This window comes from Biomphalaria glabrata, chromosome 1 (genome assembly GCF_947242115.1).
Source record: "Biomphalaria glabrata chromosome 1, xgBioGlab47.1, whole genome shotgun sequence".
In the NCBI taxonomy this organism is placed as follows: domain Eukaryota; kingdom Metazoa; phylum Mollusca; class Gastropoda; family Planorbidae; genus Biomphalaria; species Biomphalaria glabrata.
Window position 1 is genome coordinate 57,001,254 of NC_074711.1, and position 19,854 is coordinate 57,021,107.

At 33.9% G+C, this 19,854-nt stretch overlaps 1 protein-coding gene and 1 long non-coding RNA gene across 4 annotated transcripts; one reads left to right on the forward strand and one right to left on the reverse strand.

The window, feature by feature from the left end:
• Positions 1 to 5,513: 5,513 nt before the first annotated feature.
• LOC129921656 (uncharacterized) lies at positions 5,514 to 18,603 on the reverse strand. Of its 2 annotated transcripts, none has more exons than XM_056003856.1 (3): positions 18,271 to 18,603; positions 16,825 to 17,610; positions 5,514 to 6,263 (listed from the first exon to the last, which is right to left on the reverse strand). In XM_056003856.1, the coding sequence occupies exons 2-3, from the start codon at positions 17,587 to 17,589 to the stop codon at positions 6,009 to 6,011; spliced, it is 1,020 nt and encodes a 339-aa protein (XP_055859831.1). In that variant the 5' UTR covers positions 17,590 to 17,610; positions 18,271 to 18,603; the 3' UTR covers positions 5,514 to 6,008. The 2 variants fall into 2 exon arrangements, with proteins under 2 accessions (XP_055859831.1, XP_055859824.1); XM_056003849.1 differs by having other exon boundaries at positions 18,266 to 18,603.
• Positions 6,951 to 11,423, forward strand: LOC129921661 (uncharacterized). 2 transcript variants are annotated; one of them, XR_008773617.1, is made up of 5 exons: positions 6,951 to 7,781; positions 8,102 to 8,332; positions 9,553 to 9,659; positions 10,011 to 10,079; positions 10,442 to 11,423. It is a non-coding gene; the product is annotated as an uncharacterized LOC129921661 (long non-coding RNA). The 2 variants fall into 2 exon arrangements; XR_008773613.1 differs by lacking the exon at positions 6,951 to 7,781 and having other exon boundaries at positions 7,939 to 8,332.
• Positions 18,604 to 19,854: the final 1,251 nt, after the last annotated feature.

A 19,854-nucleotide genomic window follows, 5' to 3' on the forward strand; every position in this document is an offset into this window, starting at 1 on the left:
TAGATAAAATATGAAAACTTTTTTTTTTTTTTTTTTTACTGTTTTACTAAAATTTTTATACAAATTCTTGATGATTCAGTTAATTTATGTACCTTTTGTGTTTGGAAGAAAAAGTTTTTTTTTTAAGCAGCCTTCAACAACCAACAATTTAGATTAGACAAATGACTCTCATTTATTTATTTGTGTTTGCTTATAAAATTATCTATAAACTGTGTGCCAAATTTATAATATATCTATCTATATATCTATATCTATCTATCTATATATATATATATATATATATATATATATATATATATATATACTTCTTGACTCAATCCTAAGAGGTACTCACTGGCCACTTCAGTGCTTTTTGAGCTTGCTACCCATTCCCACTCTCTCACCTTCTGCAGTGTGGACAAATTAGTTGTTATTCTAATAACCTTTTAGAGCATGTATGGTGTGTTTCATGGCATGTAAACACATACAATTGGCTGAAGCCCCATAACTTTACCATAAAATCACACTTGACAATTTTTTCCCCAACCATACAAAGTACATTGAAGTGATCGGCTAATATGCTAATTTGGAAAAGTGTTTTCAGTACAGTGGATGAGTTGTAGATAAATCATAGTAATATCATGTATCATCAGCAACGTGAGATAAAAACACTCACATCCATTATAAATATACAAAGGAATAGGTTTAATTTGCCAATTCTAATTCAGCATTATACAAAAAACTGGACACGTTGTTCTAAAAGAAGATAAAATGAAACTCTAATTTTGTTATACACTCACAAAATTATATAGATAGTCTGTAAATACACAAGTGAAAGATCACAGTACAATTTTATATTAACATTTGTTTCACTTTACAAATTCAACATTGTGAGAGTGGAATGTGAAAAAAGGGTTTCTTCCTATAAGACTCTAAGCCTACTTTCCAAATGTGTTTAACCTTGCAGGCCACTCTGCTCATTAAGAGATGATACACGAGTAAGAAGAGAGAACAGGTTATCTTGAGTTGAGGAACACTGATCTATTTAATTGTGAAGTAATTACCTCTATTATTTCGCTTGTTAATGTCATTCACCTTTGCTAATTAGTTTAGTCTCAGTGGCGTAGCTAGAGTATATGATGCCTGGTGCGGTACCTCATCTTGATGCCCCCCCCCCCCCCCCCCAAAAAAAAAAAACACAAAACAACTAACTAATTAATAAAATTGCAAAACCTTTCTTTTTTTTCAAAATAATATGTAGGCCTATTCATTAATCAAATATTGTTAATTCTTTCATGACCGCAGCATTATCATAGCCTTAACCCCTGCAGTCCATTATGTCTAAGCCATCCAAACGCAATTTCTCTAGAATCATCTCAGCGATTCCAGCAGCATGCGTGTCCTTTGTGTCGATGAAGTCAACAAAAGACTCTCGAACCTGCACCCCGTCATTCTCCATGACAACATACCGTAAAATTTGGGAAATTTGATCCAGCTTTGAGATGTCATGTGTACTATCAAAAATAATAGAGAAATAGAAATATTTGGCTTGTTTTACTTGCTGTATGATTTGGTTTTTTTAGCGTGATCCCCCAATATTGTAATAAATTCATTTTGTATTTGTGGAGACATGTATATATTCGATCTGGAACAAAGCTTAGTTCGAAGCACATGCTCCCTCAAGAGTGGTAGCTACGCCACTGATTTAGTCTATTTGCTAATTAGTATAAATGAGTGTGTACAATTTGAAAGATCGCTCTTGATATTGACTAAGGTCAGCCATTTGTATACAAGTTGAATTTTTTATGATTTTTAAAATCTATTTTATTCACTGTATAAGAAATATTGACTGAACAAGACAAAAAAAGTTTCCACGGGCAAATTATAAAGATTAAAAGACTAATAAGGCTTGTCTTCGAGTCCAAAGATTAATGAGGAGTGCGAATGTTAGACTCTTAGTTAGTATTACTTTATATAGAGACGCACCATAATCCATAATGGGCGCACTTTGAACGCGACTAGTGACGTCATGACTGAGTTGGGTTAGAGACTACTTGGAGACAGTTGGTGATAGGATTTCATGAGGGTAAGACGTATTGGATCCACAGAGACTGTGGCCTTTTGTTGGATTCAACCTTCATATGAATTGTTCAACGGTGTTGAGGACTTATCTCTTCGCCTGTTAAAATCGTATAAGTCTATTTTCTTGTTGGTTAATTTCATTGAAATACACCAGCACAAGAAAACCCAGAAGACATCTCCAGAGTAATCTATCAGAATCAGACAGGCATCAATTAACTAAAAGACAGATAGGCTCATCACAGGTATTTCACAAGGATACACATCCAGCGCTGACTTAACTATTATCCGCCGGTGGTCCATTTAGTTTTTCTTTTCGCCATCTACATCTGTCAACAGCGGCGGATTTACTTTTTGGCCTCAAATGTGTATCCCACCGCCTTGGTAAGTGATCTCCGTCTATCTTGTTCTGAAGCCGCATGCAACCAATTGCTCTCTTCTATGTGTGAGCTTGCGCTCCCAGAGCTAGTTTTATATGCAATTTTAGCTATTTTTTAAATGTATTTTTGTTGTATAGGTTAGAGCTATTTTTATATATTTTATTTTTATAGGTTAGTATCAGCTTTTATAATTGTACTTCCGCATATTTATATAGGTTAGTGCGGGATAGTATAAAAGGGATGTACTACATGCTGTCTTAAAACAGTTGAGTGTACATTTGACCAGTGGTCAGTACCATATCTGTCTGTGTGACAGCTGAAGATCTTTGTGGTCTGTCGTCTAATTATATTTTTATTCTGTACCTGGGACGGCCTGCTATTATTACTGCTGTTTTAAACTGCTTTTAGCTGCTGCAATTACACTGCTGTTTTAACTGCTGAATGTAACTGCTGAATGTAACTGCTGTTTTAACTGCTGCTTATAACTGCTGTTGTAGATCTAGGGAATCTAGTGTTATTTTGTTTCGGCTATTGATAGATCTAGTTTTAAAGTTTTGTTATTGTTTCTGTAGATCTATTCTAATTCTAGATCTAGGGAAGCTAGTGTTATTTTGTTTCTGTAGTGACTAGTGTAGTGTTGCCTTAGTTATAGTATGTTTCTGTACTTAGTGAATGTTAATAGTAAGGCACTAAGACTAAGGTGTTCTTGTTTTAGTGTTAGTGTTATGGGTTGATTGTAGTAGTAGGATATTGTAGATCTAGACTAGTTTATTGTAGTGTGTTTGTGTAGATCTAGGTCTAGGGTAGTAGTTGTAGTGATTTAGTTAGATAGTTGGTTTGGTTAGTTTGTTAGTGTTTGTAGTGGTGTAGATTTAGAGGGTTTTAGTTAGTTGATGGGTTCAGTAGTAGTGATTAGTCAAGTTAGTGTATATATTATATTTTATTATTGATTTATTTTTGTATGTAAATAAAGTTTCTTTTTGTTTTATTTATCGTAAACTAAAGTTTGTTATCTTGTTTTCATTTAGTTAAGTTAGTATAGTTAGTTGTCTGGTTACTTAGGTGACTCTAGTCCCTTGGTCACCATACCGAGTGCACAGATTGAGCCCACCCAGTAGTGCAAACATCTGCCTACTGTTGGTAAATTTTAATGTTGAGCAGTAAGAATAGGTCCTCCCACTCGCGCCTGCCTGACCTGCTCACATATGTCAGATAAAGCTTTTACAAGAGAGGACTTGAGTCTCTCGAGCCCTCACTCAAATTGAGTTTGATGATGATCATGTCAGTTAAAGCAAAATGGCGCCTAAGCTGGTCGTTTCCGTGAGGCACCTCTGTTATGTCACCACCTTTCAGCGCATCAAAAAGGATTGCTTGAAAAATCCTTGCCAACAACATATCTGTACTGAGCTACTATGACAATGTGCCTGCCAAACGATTTGGCAAGAGAATAAAGATAGAAGAAATATTGGTGAGGGGAGGTATCAATCTTTTTTAGATCCATGATCGTAATCACTATGTTTTTCATAGTTCTAAATTTAACTTTTGCTCTTAAAAAAATACAAACAGCTGTTGGACATTACTGTTTAACTATGATTAACCAAAACTACATAGAGCATATTAATTATTATCAACAAATCAATTGAGCCATCTGGTTTTTAATCCCACTGCATTCCCTCCCCCCTATCAAAGATAGTTTTTGACGCTATTACTATTAAATATCGATCTTTAAAATAAACGTAAACATTATAATGAGCTGCAAGAATGAGACCCAGATTATCAAAGGAAAGGAATGCTTTGTACAAGAACAATAAATAGGCTAATTATTAGTGCCGATTTCGGCCTAATCTTTAATAGTTGTCCTGTTAAGCAGGTTTTTTTTTTAAATAGTAGGCCTACTTTTGTTTCTACAGGATAGGCTACTAGATTTAAGTGTATATCTTTCTTTAAAAATTTGTGTTAATAAAACGTGATAATTGAAACTAGCTAAACATGACCAGAGAATGATGCATAGGCTTACTTTATCAAGAGGCCCGAACTGTATATAATAACGTCCTATTATGGAAACCACTGCGCAGTTCATCTACTAAGGTATATTGGGCTGGTTATCAAAACCCTTAAATTTCTTGAGGACGAAGAAGAACCCAGTGCAATGAGAAATAATATATTTACTATTTTAAAAAAGTCATTGCCTCTCTTGGTGGATAATCTCCCCTTATATAGCTCTCACAGACCTATACAGATGATTTTTTGCCTGTTATAGCTGCTACTGTTGTTAAACAAACACAAGCACTAAAAACATTTTCCTTGTTTGCTTTATAAAGGAGAATTGGCTTAGTGGAACGTGTAATGGACGATGGAATTTGGTTTTTAAAGTGATATGCACATATAAATGCCATTTCATGGGACTCGTTCTGTCTAATATTAACGATCTAAATTTTGTATATATTAATATTAACAAATGACAAGTAGGCTACAATGTGAATAAAAAAAAATATATTTAAAAAAGTGATTCAGTACCTCTACAAGCAGGCCACTTGTGTGGTGTGCTTCAACAACAACATTGTGGACTGGTTTAAAACCACAGTTGGGGTGAAACAAGACCGGCTTCTTTCACCAACACTTTTCAATATTTTGTTTGAAAGGATAATAGTAGATGCTATGGAGGTTCTGTAAGCATTGGAGGAAGAAGAATGACTAACTTCCGCTTTGTGGACGACATTGATGGTCTGGCAGTGACAGTAGCTGACTTAGTGATGCGCATCGACGAGACTTCCGCAGCATACGGTATGCAAATCAATGCCAAAAAAAAAAAAAAAAAAACCCACAAATCATGACCAATGGCCACCAGGGCTTTAAAGTTTTAAAAGGGACATCAGTATTGGATGTGAATTGTACAGGTGGGACATCAGTATTGGATGTGAATTGTACAGGTGGGACATCAGTATTGGACGTGAATTGTACAGTCTACAGCAGCACTCGCAAAACTCAAATCAATATAGAAAGACAAAGCCCTCAACACTAAAATCAAACTGTCGTCATTGGCCACATTCTTGTATGTTTGAGAATGTAAGAAACTGCAGAACTAGAGAAGATGATCCAGGCAATGGAATTGAGATGCTACAGAAATATCCTAGGTATCACATACAAAGACCGCATCCCAATCGAAGAGATTAGAGACAGGATTAACAATAGGACCCCACGATGATCTGCTAACTACTGTCGAAAAACCCAAAGAAAAACTCTATGGCCATATCACAAGGTCCTCGGGACTCATAAAAACCTCCCTTCACGAAACAGTACCCGGAAAAAGAAGAAAAGGCAGACCCTGAATTGCCCTGAAAGCGATGGGAAGACAACATAAAAGAATGGCCGGGCCAGCCATTGAAAGAGTTTCTATCAAAAGTACAGAGAGGAATGGAGAAAGACGATCCACAAATCCAGCGGCCCAACAGACTCAGTGATAACTGAAGGAATATCGTAATGTAATCTAGCAGTATTTTTTATTATAGTTGTTTAACACTATTTCGAAACGAAACGTTACAAAGCAGAAAACAATTAGGCGAATATATTTTAAAGCTGAACTATTTGATGCAATATATTCATGCCTAACATGGCTGCATAGGATCGCCATGTAGCGCTGCCACTGGGCAGGTAGCCTCGACTTACTCCCTCCAGACTTGCTGTACTCTGCATGGCCATGTCCATCAAGGATGAGTGGCGCCGTCTCTGCCCCAGTGGCACAAGTGGTTGGCTGTCGACCAAGGACCGTGGAATGGTAACCAAAAGTGATTTCTCGTTACTTATGTCTGTTTGTGTGCTGACATCCTGTTAAAATAGAAACAGATGTTTGGTTCAATCTAGAAAGTAATTCCCACCTGCAACACTGAGTTTGATCCTTATATTCACAGTAATTACTATAATAAATAAAGAATGATATATCAAATCTGTTTAAAAAGAGCACATAATTTAACTTAAACCTTATATATTCATAGTGCTTAAAATATCAAAACCTAACTCGTTACTTTAATTACTTCCAAACAGCGGAACCACGGGAGCAGCAGATGAGTTTGTGTAAAAACATTAACTGCGTTACCTTCGTTATTTTTGTTGTTGTTTTGTTTTTCCTCTTCCTTAACTAATTTCGTTGTAAGCCCTCATTTTGTTTGTTCTACACACAAGGGCGCACCTCATTGTTGCCTCTTTTTTTCGGTAGCCTAATGTTATCGCTGCGTATCACCACAGACTTAAAGTTGGGTTTTAAAGTATGTTGAATCCGGTTAATCGGACACTATTTATCAAACCAGCAGTTTATTTAGACCGAGTTTACATTATATACTTTTAAATGGTTTAATCATGGAACTATACTAATGGTTTAAACATGGTTTAATCATCATGGTTTAAATATGGTTTAATCATGGAACTATACTAATGGAACACCAGCTTCGAGATTTTATGATCAGAGTGCCGTCGCGCATCATTTTCGCGCAACATACCAATTTGAAAAATCGATGAGGATGCCAAAGAAGAAATTTACTCCGAGAGTCACTTGGATTGACCTTCATTGAGAGTAAAACTTCCCCACACTATATTTTATTAGATCTGTAAAAACTTTATCCATTTTCTGACTATCTGATAAAATAGATACAATTTCCCTGAATAATGGATCGTCACAAAAGATTTTTTTTTAAGGCCACTTCGTTAAAATAGGTGTTTCCAGTACTTCCTCATTTGGGTATTTTACACAAAATCTGGAATTTTTTTTATGTACATGTCATTTTTATCATCTGTCCCGCGCAACAAAACCATCCACTTTTCCCGGTCACCAATGTTCTTAACAAGATATCAAGAGAGAGAGGCTGGTCCATTATTTGCGTAGTCCAGCCAGCTTTTTTTTTTTTTTTGACAACCTTTTTTCGTTCTCTCTCATGAAGGATATGTTTTGAAAATTAATCTTACAAAATACAATTCCAAACCAACTCATGCAGTTATCGTCTTTTCACAGTTTTGAGGAGTCATCCTTTTTGCTAGCCAGAGTGTTAATTGGCAAAAGTGAAAAAATTCATTTTGTTTAATTTTTTAAAGTAAATATTCATAACTATATCTTTTATATAATAATATATTTTTAAAATAATAATCTTGTATATAGACATGCTTTAATAGATCTAATAAATGATTAACTCGGACCTACCAATATGGGTATATAAATACTTAAATCTGGGTATTTAAAATTTTGAATGCGAATTTTTAAAAAACCGAACTTATATTGATCTAGATTCTAGATCTCTTGTATAATATCTAGAATAATATAGATCTACAACACCTAGACTAAAGTTAAAGACTAAGGTCTAGATTTATTTAACGTTTTAAAAAAAAATCAATAGATCTAATATAGACAGACATGAGATCCACTCTATTTTATCTAGATCTAGACCATACATGAGATCAATAATTGTCAATATGAATATTTATAGATCTAGTCTAGTCTAGAATCTAGTCTGTCTATAGCTATACTTATACTTACTATTATACACTTTTACAGTATATGAGTATACTCATACGAGTCATACTGGCTATACTATAGTATAGACACTATAGTTAGTATTAAGTATAGTTAATACTTTTTAATAGTAGATCTATAATCTATCAATTCTATCTAAATCTAGACTTCACTTTCACATCACATTCACACGATTATTGATACAGACAGTGAATGAAACGAATGCAGTGGTTATACTGATTATACTTAAAGTGACGATACTACTTACAGATCTACCAGTTGATAAACATCATCATCATAGATAATAATCTACATCTATAATCATAGTGCCCTTTATTTAGTCAATATAGTCAAGTCAAGATAGTGGAACGTAAACTCGAAGGTTTAATACAATATGGTATGAGTCTATGAGTTAGTATAAGATCTAATTATTTTGTTACTTTGTATGTGACAGTATGTCAATGTCTCAAAATAATTAATATCATCAGCCATATCATTTTAAATATTTAAAAAGTAGACATAGATTTTTATTATATTATAAATAGATAGATTAGATCTACATATAATTTTACAAACTTTAGAAATGATTGATTTTATTTTTTATTGATAAGCCTTCTAGACTAGATTGTCTAGATCTAGCATCTCTAGTTAGACTCTAACATGTAGATTGTAGATCTTTGAATTGGATTGATATTCACCTTCCTAAATTGTCTCTAAAGTCTGTAGCTGATTTGAGAGGCCCAACGAGGCAAGACGAGTCTATTAGTACTATGTCTCTTGATCTATCTAGTAGGCCTACTAAGCTAGTGCATTAGCCATAGTGTAGTCAAATCTTTACAACTAGTCTTCTATATCTAAGCTTCTCGATTAATTAGATCTAGATCCAGTTTAGATTTAGAATATATAAAAGTTTTTACTACCTAAAATACTAAATCTACTGATCTAAATTCTAGATATATAGATCCAGTTCAGATTAGGATATAAAAATATTCCACTATAGCTAAAATTCTAAATCTACTGATCTATACTTAATATGTTAGATATTATATGACATCTACAAAAATTATTATTAAGATATAATTATAGATTCTAGACTAGTTATATATGTACATAAAATATATAAATAAAAGATACAATTTATGCAGGCCTAGATCCCATAAATTTATAATTGATCCAGATCTATCAGTAAAAGTTACCTTCGATTGGCAGTTTTACCCAATCTAATCTATACAAGACAATTTATAATCCATGCCTTGCCTACACCCCATATATATTAAATAATAGTTTCCATTCCATGCCATACCCAGACCCATGAGTTCATGAAATAATAAATGATGTGGTGTCAAGTTGGATCTATCCCCTGAAATTCAGTGCTATAATTTAAAACTCACATATCTAGTTAATTATTTGCTATGACACTCTGATAAACTTGGACTTGTGTGATACATATATGTTTCTTATCAGATTTAATTAATGAAGTTTTGGTGCATTTTAACCAGTAATAAGGCTACAAAAGTAGCATCAGGTGTATTCTAACCATTGGTATTTTTCCTGGCAACATTTCTATTCTAGTCTGTAATAAATTATAAATAAAAAAAAATGTTTGTAATGTTTCAGTTATTAACAAGTAGAACCATGGCAACCAGTTCTGATGATGTCCCAGAATGGTTCAAGGATCATACTTATACTATTTCTACTCTCTGGGCATCCATTCAATATTTAATGTAAGTACTACTATACAATTTTTATTTTAGTTATCTAATAGATGTTTTATGAATTGTGTGATTTTCATGGTCAAGCAACATCCAATTATCTGGGATGGAATTTAACATTTTTCTCTAGTTTTTTTTTTTTATTTATAACACTCTTTAGCACATTCATCTTTCATGAATGCCTAATATACCTTGGCTGTTGTGCAGGCCATTCCTTTACAATAAACTGTTAGATGAAATTAGGCAAAATTGTCTGATAGTTTGTATGTTTGATACAACAATGTTTTCAATTTAATAATATTATTTTTTAATTTTAATGTTTTCAAAAGAAATTAACCAATATGCCTAATTGTATAATTACAGTTATGTTTGGAAATGCAAGAAAAAGGCATGCATTCCTGAAAAGTCAATGATTGGTTGCACCTCTTAAAGGTAAGGTACTGCAATTTTTCCCATGTACTTTTCTCATAAGCTGAAGTACTTGTATTTTTGAAAAACTAGTTTTCCATGAAAATGTAAATCATAATATATGTTATAGTTGCTTTTAGATTAGTTCAATGTGCATCAAATTAACTGAACATCTGCCTTCACCTATAGTAATAATTCATAACTATTAAGGTCAGGGCCATGTCTACACATTAACGCAGTAGCTCCTTTTAGGTACAGACTATTTTTAGAATGGCAAAATTATATAACTATAATTAATAACATATATATGTTTAGCATGGTCAACACATATGTCACACATATTTTTTAATTTTTTTTTAAATCCTTTTATTTATTTTTATAACTAGATAACTTTCTGTTATGAGAAAAGATGAGATTCTTGGACTCCTGCATAGCACCACCAGAAAGGAAAATCCCATCATGTTGCAAAATAAAAGTCTTGGACCAATTTTAATTTAAGATATATATATTATACTGTAAGCTGTATACATATTTATGTATATCCTGTCATTCAGCCAACAGGTTTGGATTTAGTATTTCTTTAAATCTGTTTGATATTGTACTTGAAAACTATTAATCTGAGCCGCATTAAAACAAGAGGGAGTGCAGTGGATGAGTGGTAAGGGAAATTTTACTTTTTTAAAATTAAAATAAGAATCTAACAAAAGTAAACATAAAATATGGTGCATTCTCCTTAAAACTAAAACCTGGTGCAAAGGTTTAAAATGTTGGCAAAAAAAAAAGCAACATCAATTAAATATTTTTAATTCCCTTTGCAAAACTTACTGAGAAGAACATGCATGTTGTTCCCTCATAAGTTTCTTGACAGAGGAAATCTTGTTTATATTAGATTTGAATTAAGCAAATTAAGAAAAAAATTATAATCATTATTTCAAATGGTTGTATCTAAACCTTATGAATTATTTTTCAGTTATAAGTATATTGAAATGAATGGATAATCATGAAATTGTTGAATAATTGCTGCTATCATTCCATTGACTAAAGAACCATAATTTTTTTTTAAATTAATTTCAAAATTAATTAATTAATTTTCAAGCAGAGTTCACATAGATCTTGAGTGAAATTTTTCTTTTTTTGACTAATGCTTCAATTTTATTGTATCATTAGTTTTTTATTTTTATTACCCAGAATATTTTAAAAATGAGTACACTATTTTCATGTAATAATGTAACTTGGTATTCACACATCAAAATATGCTATCTATAATCTTTAGGCCATATAGATTTGTATAAATATAAATTAACCTGCTTAAATACATTGTAAATGTATATTGTTTGGATAAGAATAAAGTTTTTCTGTAGACAATTATTGTTCAAGATTTGTTGATGCTCCTGCTTAATAAATTATATACACAGGTCATTAGTTTTAACACACTACTGACACAAGAAAAACTGGTCGCCCCCACTTCCATTACATAGATGTAATAAAACGTGACCTCAAATCAGTGAACATCAATACTGACAATTGGGAAGACATAGCTTTAGACCGCAACAGATGGAGAGACAGTGACCAAGAAAGCTATGGCCAGTGAAAGTACATAGGTCTCAGCTCAGGAAGAAAAACGTACAATCCGAAAAACTGCCAGCTCCTTCCTACCACCTAAGCAAAAGCCACCTTAACCTGCGCTATCTGTGGACAGGAGTGTCTCTCCGAAATAGGGCTCCCCAACCACACGAGGAAGTGTGCTCTGAGATGAAACCTTAGTCTTTCTATTTCTACGACTGAAGGAGGCCAATGATGATGATACAGGTCATTAGTTTTAACACGTCTGATAATAAATGACAGTACAAGTTATTGAATGAAAATTTGTCATTATTTCAGGTGCTTTAGGCCTACATCAATGTGAGGTACCAGTACTTTGATTGTGTCATATAACAATTTAAAGCAACATTTTGAAATGAATAGTGTGTAGAATTGACAGTAAATACATTTAAGTGATGGGCTGTGATCTGCATGAATTGGTGTTTTTGATCTTTACTTCAAGTAAATGTTAATGAACAATTAATTTTTAATGAATAAATAATTTAAAAATAAATACAAAGAAACCATAAACATCTACTTTATTTTAATAATTTTTTTTCATCAGAACAGAATTTCCAACTTTGCATTCTTAAAATAAAATATAATTTATTTAGAGTAGAGTCAGAACACAAAATCATAGTTTTGAAATTAAGTAAATTAAGCTAAGCTGTCATCTCTTATAAACATTTCTATATAGACTACACACAATTTAATTATTATTTTTCATCAAATTGCAGGAACTAGTACATGTACTTATGCATATTTGACAATAAAAAACCTTAGTCAATGAAATAGTAATACTAGTAAATGAGATAAAAGTAAACTAAATATCATCAATGCTATTGAAGCCACACTTGTTTCTTTTTATCTTGTTTGGTGGACTGCAATTAAAGTTGCTATTAATTTTACTGATTGTCTTAGCTGAAATGCCAGTGTCGTCTCTTTGAATCCTAAGCTTATTTTCTTGGTTACTGGAAGTCCAGATGTTTGGAGTTTCATTTTAAACACCTATATATTCCGAAACCTATTTGCCTAACATGTCATATGCACATAAAGAGGTACCACAGAAATGCTTTAAAGACAAGCTTAGGCGCCAACTTGCTTTAACTGATATAGAATAAGAGAGCACTTGGTTGCATACAGCTTCAGAGCGAGACAGCTGGAGGTCACTTACAAAGGTGTGGTATACACCAATGAAAATTAATTGCCGAGGGTAGACGGCAAAAAGAAAAAAAACAACTGATTCTACCACAGGTGGACAATGGTTATGCCTGTGCTCAGTGTGGCATAATATGTAGGTCACAGCTGGGGCTGAGTAGCCACTGGAAACATAGCATTCCTCATAAGTCTTCGGAATCAAAGACAAGCCTATCATTTTTGTAGAATAGTTTGTAGCTTCTGTAAATGCATGAAATGCCGTCACAAATGACACAAGTCCTCTGTGAGTTTGATCATAGTTTGATGGATTATAAACATCTTACTTCTTTGCCTTATATTAAATGGTCCTTCTGTCTGTTCCACTAGGTTTATCTAAATATCATTGATATATCGTAACATGTCATCAAAATAAAAACTAGAATCTCTGCAACTGGTTTACAAGTCAGAAGTCATCAATAACATTTGCCATTTAAAAAAAAACAAAAAACAATTTAGATTACTGATTATTCAAATTAGTGACTGATTATTCGATTCATTTTAGGCCTATAATTTTTTTTATGTGAATATATAATGATCCTTTACACTTTGTGACTTTACTAGTAGATCTATACTTTGGAGTAGACTTGTTTGTTGAGCTAAAGTCGGAAGTACACATTGAATTTTACTGTGATCTAGTAATCATCTAGTTAAATGTAGTGATCTACTTCAACTACTTGTACTATATAAATCTAGAGTCTAGTAGTAGAGAGAGTAGGCCTATCTGTCATATCGTGATCAGTAGGTGGCTGAAGTTTTATAAATCTATTCCATGACAAAAACCCTGGTAATAGGCGATATTATGCCGCCCACGCCTGATCCGGTTCTTTCTGTGGTCTTACTGTAGACAATAAGCTCCTAAACCTACCCTCCAAAGCTGTATCATCGCAAATTAATATTAAGCCGAAAAAAAAATATTTAGTTTTCAAGTTCTTTTATCATTGTTGTAATGAAAAATACGCCATTTTGTTTACTACGTTCTTAAGAGGATGTAACTCTCCATCCCAGAAGTTTAAAAAACAATAAACTAAGATCAAGTATCACTGAACTATATATTATTTTGATGGAATTTAGTATGATCAAAATTTAGATTTAGTGCTAGCTTTAGGGTTAGGGTTGGAATTAGGTTTAGGGTTAGGTTTAGGATTAGGTTTAGAATTAGGGTTAGAATTAGGTTTAGGGTTAGGATTAGGTTTAGAATTAGGGTTAGGGTTAGAATTAGGTTTAGGGTTAGGTTTAGGATTAGGATTATTAGGTTTAGAATTAGGGTTAGAATTAGGGTTAGGGTTAGAATTAGGGTTAGGGTTAGAATTAGGTTTAGGGTTAGGTTTAGTGCTAGGTTTAAGATTAGGTTTAGAATTAGGGTTAGTTTTACTGCTAGGTTTAGGGTTAGGGGTTTGGGTTAGGTTTAGAATTAGGGTTAGTTTTAGGATTAGGGTTCGGTTTAGAATACGTTTAGTGAAGCCTAACCCTAACCTTAAATCTAACCCTAAACCTAGCACTAAACCTAACCCTAAACCTAGCACTAACCCTAAACCTAAATACTAAACCTAACCCTAAACCTAGCACTAACCCTATCCCTAAACCTAAATACTAAACCTAACCCTAAACTTAATTCCCTAAACCTAGTACTAAACCTAAACCTAAATACTAACCCTAAACCTAATTCTAAACCTAACCCTAATTCTATTACCTAATTCTTATTCTAAACTAACCCTAAACCTAGCAGTAAACCTTTTATTTTGATCCTACTTAACCTAATCCTAAACTATAATATAGGGCTCCAAACGATATATAGTTCAGTGACATTTTTTTATTTACTTCCTCTCCAGAACATCATAACAATATGGCGTTGCCTCTATTACAGCAATAATAAGGAACCGTAAAAACTAAATTTTTTTTTTCGGCTTAATATTAATTTGCGATGGTACAGCTTTGGAGGGTAGGTTTATGAGCCTATGGTCTACGGTAGGACCACAGAAAGAACCGGATCAGGCGTGGGCGGCATAATATCGCCTATTACCAAAACCCTGGCTAGATTTAGATCTAGTGGTCTAGACATCTAGATCTAACTAGAATTAAACTAGAAAACTGAATTAGAGAAGTAGCTTTCTGGATCTAGAAGTAGAATCTATATATTACTAATATTAGATCTAGTTGCGTCAAACGCTTAATTTTTGGTTGTTGTTTTTAATAAATGCACATAAAATACATTGTATTTTGGCAATAAAAATACCCAGTTGGTAGTCAAGTAATTCTAATAATTAATTAATGAATGACTCTATCAGTATTTGTTTTAGATCTATCAGATTCATATGACTTATTATTTATACTTATTTTATATCATTCGTCCAAGAAAATCTAGCTCTAGATCTATTTCATTTTAGATTAGGCTATAGTTGTTTTTTTTTTTTTTTTTTTTTTTGTCATTTTATTTAGGCTACAATATTATCAAGATTAACTTTTTCTTTGTTTCCCACGAGACGTGTATGCCTATAGCCTAGTCCTTTCGATAATTAAAAAAAAAACGATTAGAAATGCGTAGCTTGGAGTGTCAAAACTGAATTAGGCCTCCTATTTTTATTTCGTGCAATTTAGTATATCGTAACAAATACGCATTTAGCGGAACGGTAGACAGGTCTTCATCCAGATTTAGTGTAAATAAACCAAACACAGAAACACTGAAAGATTGTATTTTCGGAATTTAGATTCTATTTTTTGGAAAATAAGTGGCATTTTATAGGGTGATCGAAAAAAATAACTTTTGTGACGATCTCTTATTCAGGGAAATTGTATCTATTTTATCAGATAGTCAGAAAATGGATAAAGTTTTTACAGATCTAATAAAATATAGTGTGGGGAAGTTTTACTCTCAATGAAGGTCAATCCAAGTGGCTCTCGGAGTAAATTTCTTCTTTGGCATCCTCATCGATTTTTCAAATTGGTATGGTGCGCGAAAAAAGATGCGCGACGGCACTTCGACTCTCTTTGTCTTTGTAAAAAACTCGAAGCTGGTGTTCCATTAGTATAGTTCCATGGTTTAATGTTGTTCGCTTATTTGGACCGAAATTTATTTTTAACGCACCAAAAAAAGAACGTAAGTGCGAATTAGAAAAGGAAGCTTAAAAAGTCGGAATTACGAAGAATTGTGTCCATCAACACCGAGCTACAATACAACGATGAAATATTAAGATTAAGAAGATGCAATATTTGCTCGAATTGCAGAGAAACACACACCAGGAAAGTGAGGATTCCTCTGTGTTGATGTCTTTCTTGCAGGAGTAAAATAAAAGCAATCGAAAGGCTGTGCTGTAGGCCTATGTTTGTGGTGATTTTGTTTGATTGCAATCCTTCAAAAGAACGCATAAGAATATATCGCACAATAAGGAATTAATTAACATTTTATAGGTTACATTAACTATAGCACGCCCCGTCTTGTAGGCCAATATAGGGCATGTTTATAATCGAACCAGCTGGATGACTGCCTGGTCATGCAGTTAGCGCGCTGGACTGTATTTCGGTTGTCTCGATGGTCTCGCGATCATAACCTGTTCCCGCTGCCAACCCCCGTCGTCTTGTGGGAGGTTTGGGCTAGGATGTAGATTATCTTCAACTCGGAAGGAACATTTGAAACGTAAAAAAATTGTACAAACAAACAACAAAACGTGCGGGTTCCGATGTAATCCGATTAACCGGTATCAATTATATTCAATATGATGGAATGATGGATCCCTTGTAGACCTATTAAGCCTAATATGAAACCGTTCTGTTATTCGCTAAAATAAAAATGCGAAACTTTTTAACTGCGTCATACTTATAGAGTAGATATACTACATGGCTTTGAAAAGTAACTAAAACCTGATTTAGCGATTCACATTTTGTTTCCAGTAAAAAAAAAAACATGGCCAGGTCTTACATGCCCACAGATCTCGACTTAACAGCCTAATTCATATAAATATTTAATACAAATATAAGAATTTCACCCAAATTTTACCTTTCTATTCTCTTGTAACTTTCTCCAGACTGAAGAAATATCCGCAACAATGATATTTTTGGGCGACCATCTGGCCAAATTCATGACTCTCAGCGCATAGTTACACTCAGGAATCGGGCAGACGAACAACTCCATTTCCTTTCCGTGCTTTTGTTCAAAAGAGCACACGGACTCTGTCGATCTTTTGGGACTTGTGTTCCATCGAGGTGATGCTTGGGTGTCTTTGGGCTTGAGAGTTGGGGACGGACTTTGTGACGACTTTCTCGAACGGGGTAGAGTCGCTGGTGAAGCGGTACCGCACTTTGAACACACATTATTGTAAGCGGAGCCAATGTTGGCAGGGGCACTGTTCCTCGAGTGGCTCTGCTCTGAACAGCTTGGCTGTTTTTCTCGGACGAAAGTGTTGCTTCGGGGAATCCCGTTCGTAGCTTCGGCCATTGCTCGGCTCTGGTTTCTGCTGGACGAGAGAGGTCTATAACAATTAGAGCCAGTATCTTGGTTTGTTAAAGAATTGCTGGCAGTGTCTGCATAGTAAGAGCTGCTCAAAGACACGTCGACTGTATCAGTACTGTCTGCATATACGTCTGAAACCAAATCACATTTAGATAGAGTACCGTCTCTCAAAAGGTCATTCTTCAGTTTGCCTAGACATTCGCCGCAGAATGTGTGCCCACATTGAAGGATCCGTGGCTTCCGGAAAATGTTCCCACAGATGAAACATGTGAGACAATCCTGGATCGTAAGAGTAGCGGAACTTCTAGCCATTTGTGTTCCAAATTTCTGTCACTGTGAAATATAGATATATAATCTACGTAAAATATTTGCGAAGGAATATGGTAAGGGAGGTAAGGAGTAAACACACACTACAGAGTTTGCCAACTACAATAGCAGCACGAAAGTCACTTAATATTACATTTAAGATTGGGCTAAAATGCAGTTTCTGTAAGAGATGTGGGTATTTTTCCTCTGAGTGTCTTGTGTTCTTATTTTGGTGGAAATTCTTCAGTTTTAGGGCATTTTTTAAATCTTTTTTTTAAAGGTATTTTTGCGTACCCCCGCCCACATACACACAGATTAATTTTTTATTTTATTACTAGACAATCAACACTTAAGGGAAAAAAAGTTTTTAAAAATATTTAAGCTTATATATAGGGCCTAATAGATAGGCCTAATAATAGCACTAAACAAGAAATATCTTATTTGAATGTCAGATGATCAAGTCTAGCTAACTCTCCAGCCTCATACACACAAGCCCGCCATACTAATGAAGACATGCACGCCTCTGCACAGTAAATCTTTAATTAAACTTAATAGGCTCATAATGTTCATAGATTAATGAATTCACACAATTCATTCACATTAATGTTCATAGAAATGAAAACTATTTAATCTTATTCTACCATGGACATTGTATCAATAAGTAACCTAATTAAAATCTTACCTTACTTTGTTTCTTTTCTTTTCCAGTGCCGATTTCAAGACGTCAAAATCTAGACCAAGATCTAGTCTATACACTGTACCGGTATCGACTTTAGCCAACGATGCATACTCCAATTTACAACCAGCCGTACTATCGATAAAAATGTTTTTTTTTTTTTTTTAAGCTCTATGCAATTTCTCAAAAGAAAATTTAAAGGGGAATACTGTTCAGGATCAATACTTTAATGTACAGTGATATTATCTGAATTAAATGATGGACGATTGGACGTGCAATAATCATCTCGGGAAACAAATCTGAGTGTCGTCTGTTATCCGAGTCGAAGTACTCACAGAGGTCGCCAGTAGAGAAACGTATTGATTTTGTGGAACTGCTTGGGCGAACACTGGGTGATAAGTGTGTGTGAATTGCTTGTTTACACGTGTAGCCTGCTATCTAGGTCGGATGGTCGTTGGATGTGTGCTACGCTAGTTAAATTGTCTTCTTAATTGGTCTACTTGTATAATGATTTTTTTTTTTTGTAGCTTCTTTCCCTTGATATGCCAAAAGAATAATAATAATGATGATAAAGAAAATAATAAGACCTGATTCGATCATTGTATTGATTCTTTCAATGGATTGCGTTTTAGTATTTCGCACCCCCCCCCCCCCCCCCACGCAAGTATTTGTATTCTTAATTAGCACGATTATAGGCCTTAATTTTCTGAATCTAAACATTTTATTGTTCTTCGGCATACCTGCACATTTCAAGTCAAGTACTGTCCCCCTTGCAGAGCTCGCGATCTCTAGGGCAGAGGATACACACAAGTTCACGACTACTCCAGTTACCGAGTAGGAGGCAAAGATTGAGAAAATAAAAGACTTGAATGAAAGGCCCAAATACAAAGTTGAATGTCTGGTTTTTTGTTAATAGCAAAAAGCTGCTTTTAATTTTCTTTTGTCTGTCTGTTCTTCCACTTGTCTTCCTTGTCCTTCTCAAAACTATTAAATAGGCCCGACCTTTTTTTTTCCTTCCTAGGATAGAGTCGAAAGAAAAAAAAAAAAGCTGGCAAAAAAAAAAAAAAAAGAAACTATTAGTGTTTTTTTTTCTTTTTCAAGCTTGGTTGTTTTTTAAAGTATTTTAAAATTTTGTTTGTTTTCTTTTTCCATATTGCCTCTAACATTAAGTTGTTGTTTTTTTATCACAAACCAACAAAATTTCCAGTATGAAATGTTTATATTGGGTTACTTGCAAGCAAAACACAAGTGTTTATTTTAATAGAACAATGTTCTCCTTTTTTTTTTCGAACACAAATCAACCTTTATAGAAGCTGGATATTTTGGAGGCCCTCAACAAAGAACCAAAATGACAAGGGCTCACATCGGCAAAGTTTTCTGTTCTTTTCAAATCAGGTTGTATAGGTTTTTTTTTTTAATCACCATTATTATTTTTTTTTTTACTTTGTTGGTATATTAAGGATGAAGAAGCAACTATAAATAAATAAATAAAAAGTATACAAGTAAACCAATCAAGAAGACAATTCAACGAGCGTAGCACGCATCCAAAGGCCATCAGCCTAGAGAACATGTCACACGTGTGTGATCCAGACTTA

Excerpts from the sequence above, each read along its gene's own strand:
- LOC129921656 (XM_056003856.1), bottom strand. The coding sequence starts at position 17,589 with ATGGCTAGAAGTTCCGCTACTCTTACGATCCAGGATTGTCTCACATGT. Across the intron at positions 6,264-16,824 it reads AGTTACAAGAGAATAGAAAG|GATGTCAGCACACAAACAGA; the intron begins GTAAAATTTGGG and ends CTATTTTAACAG.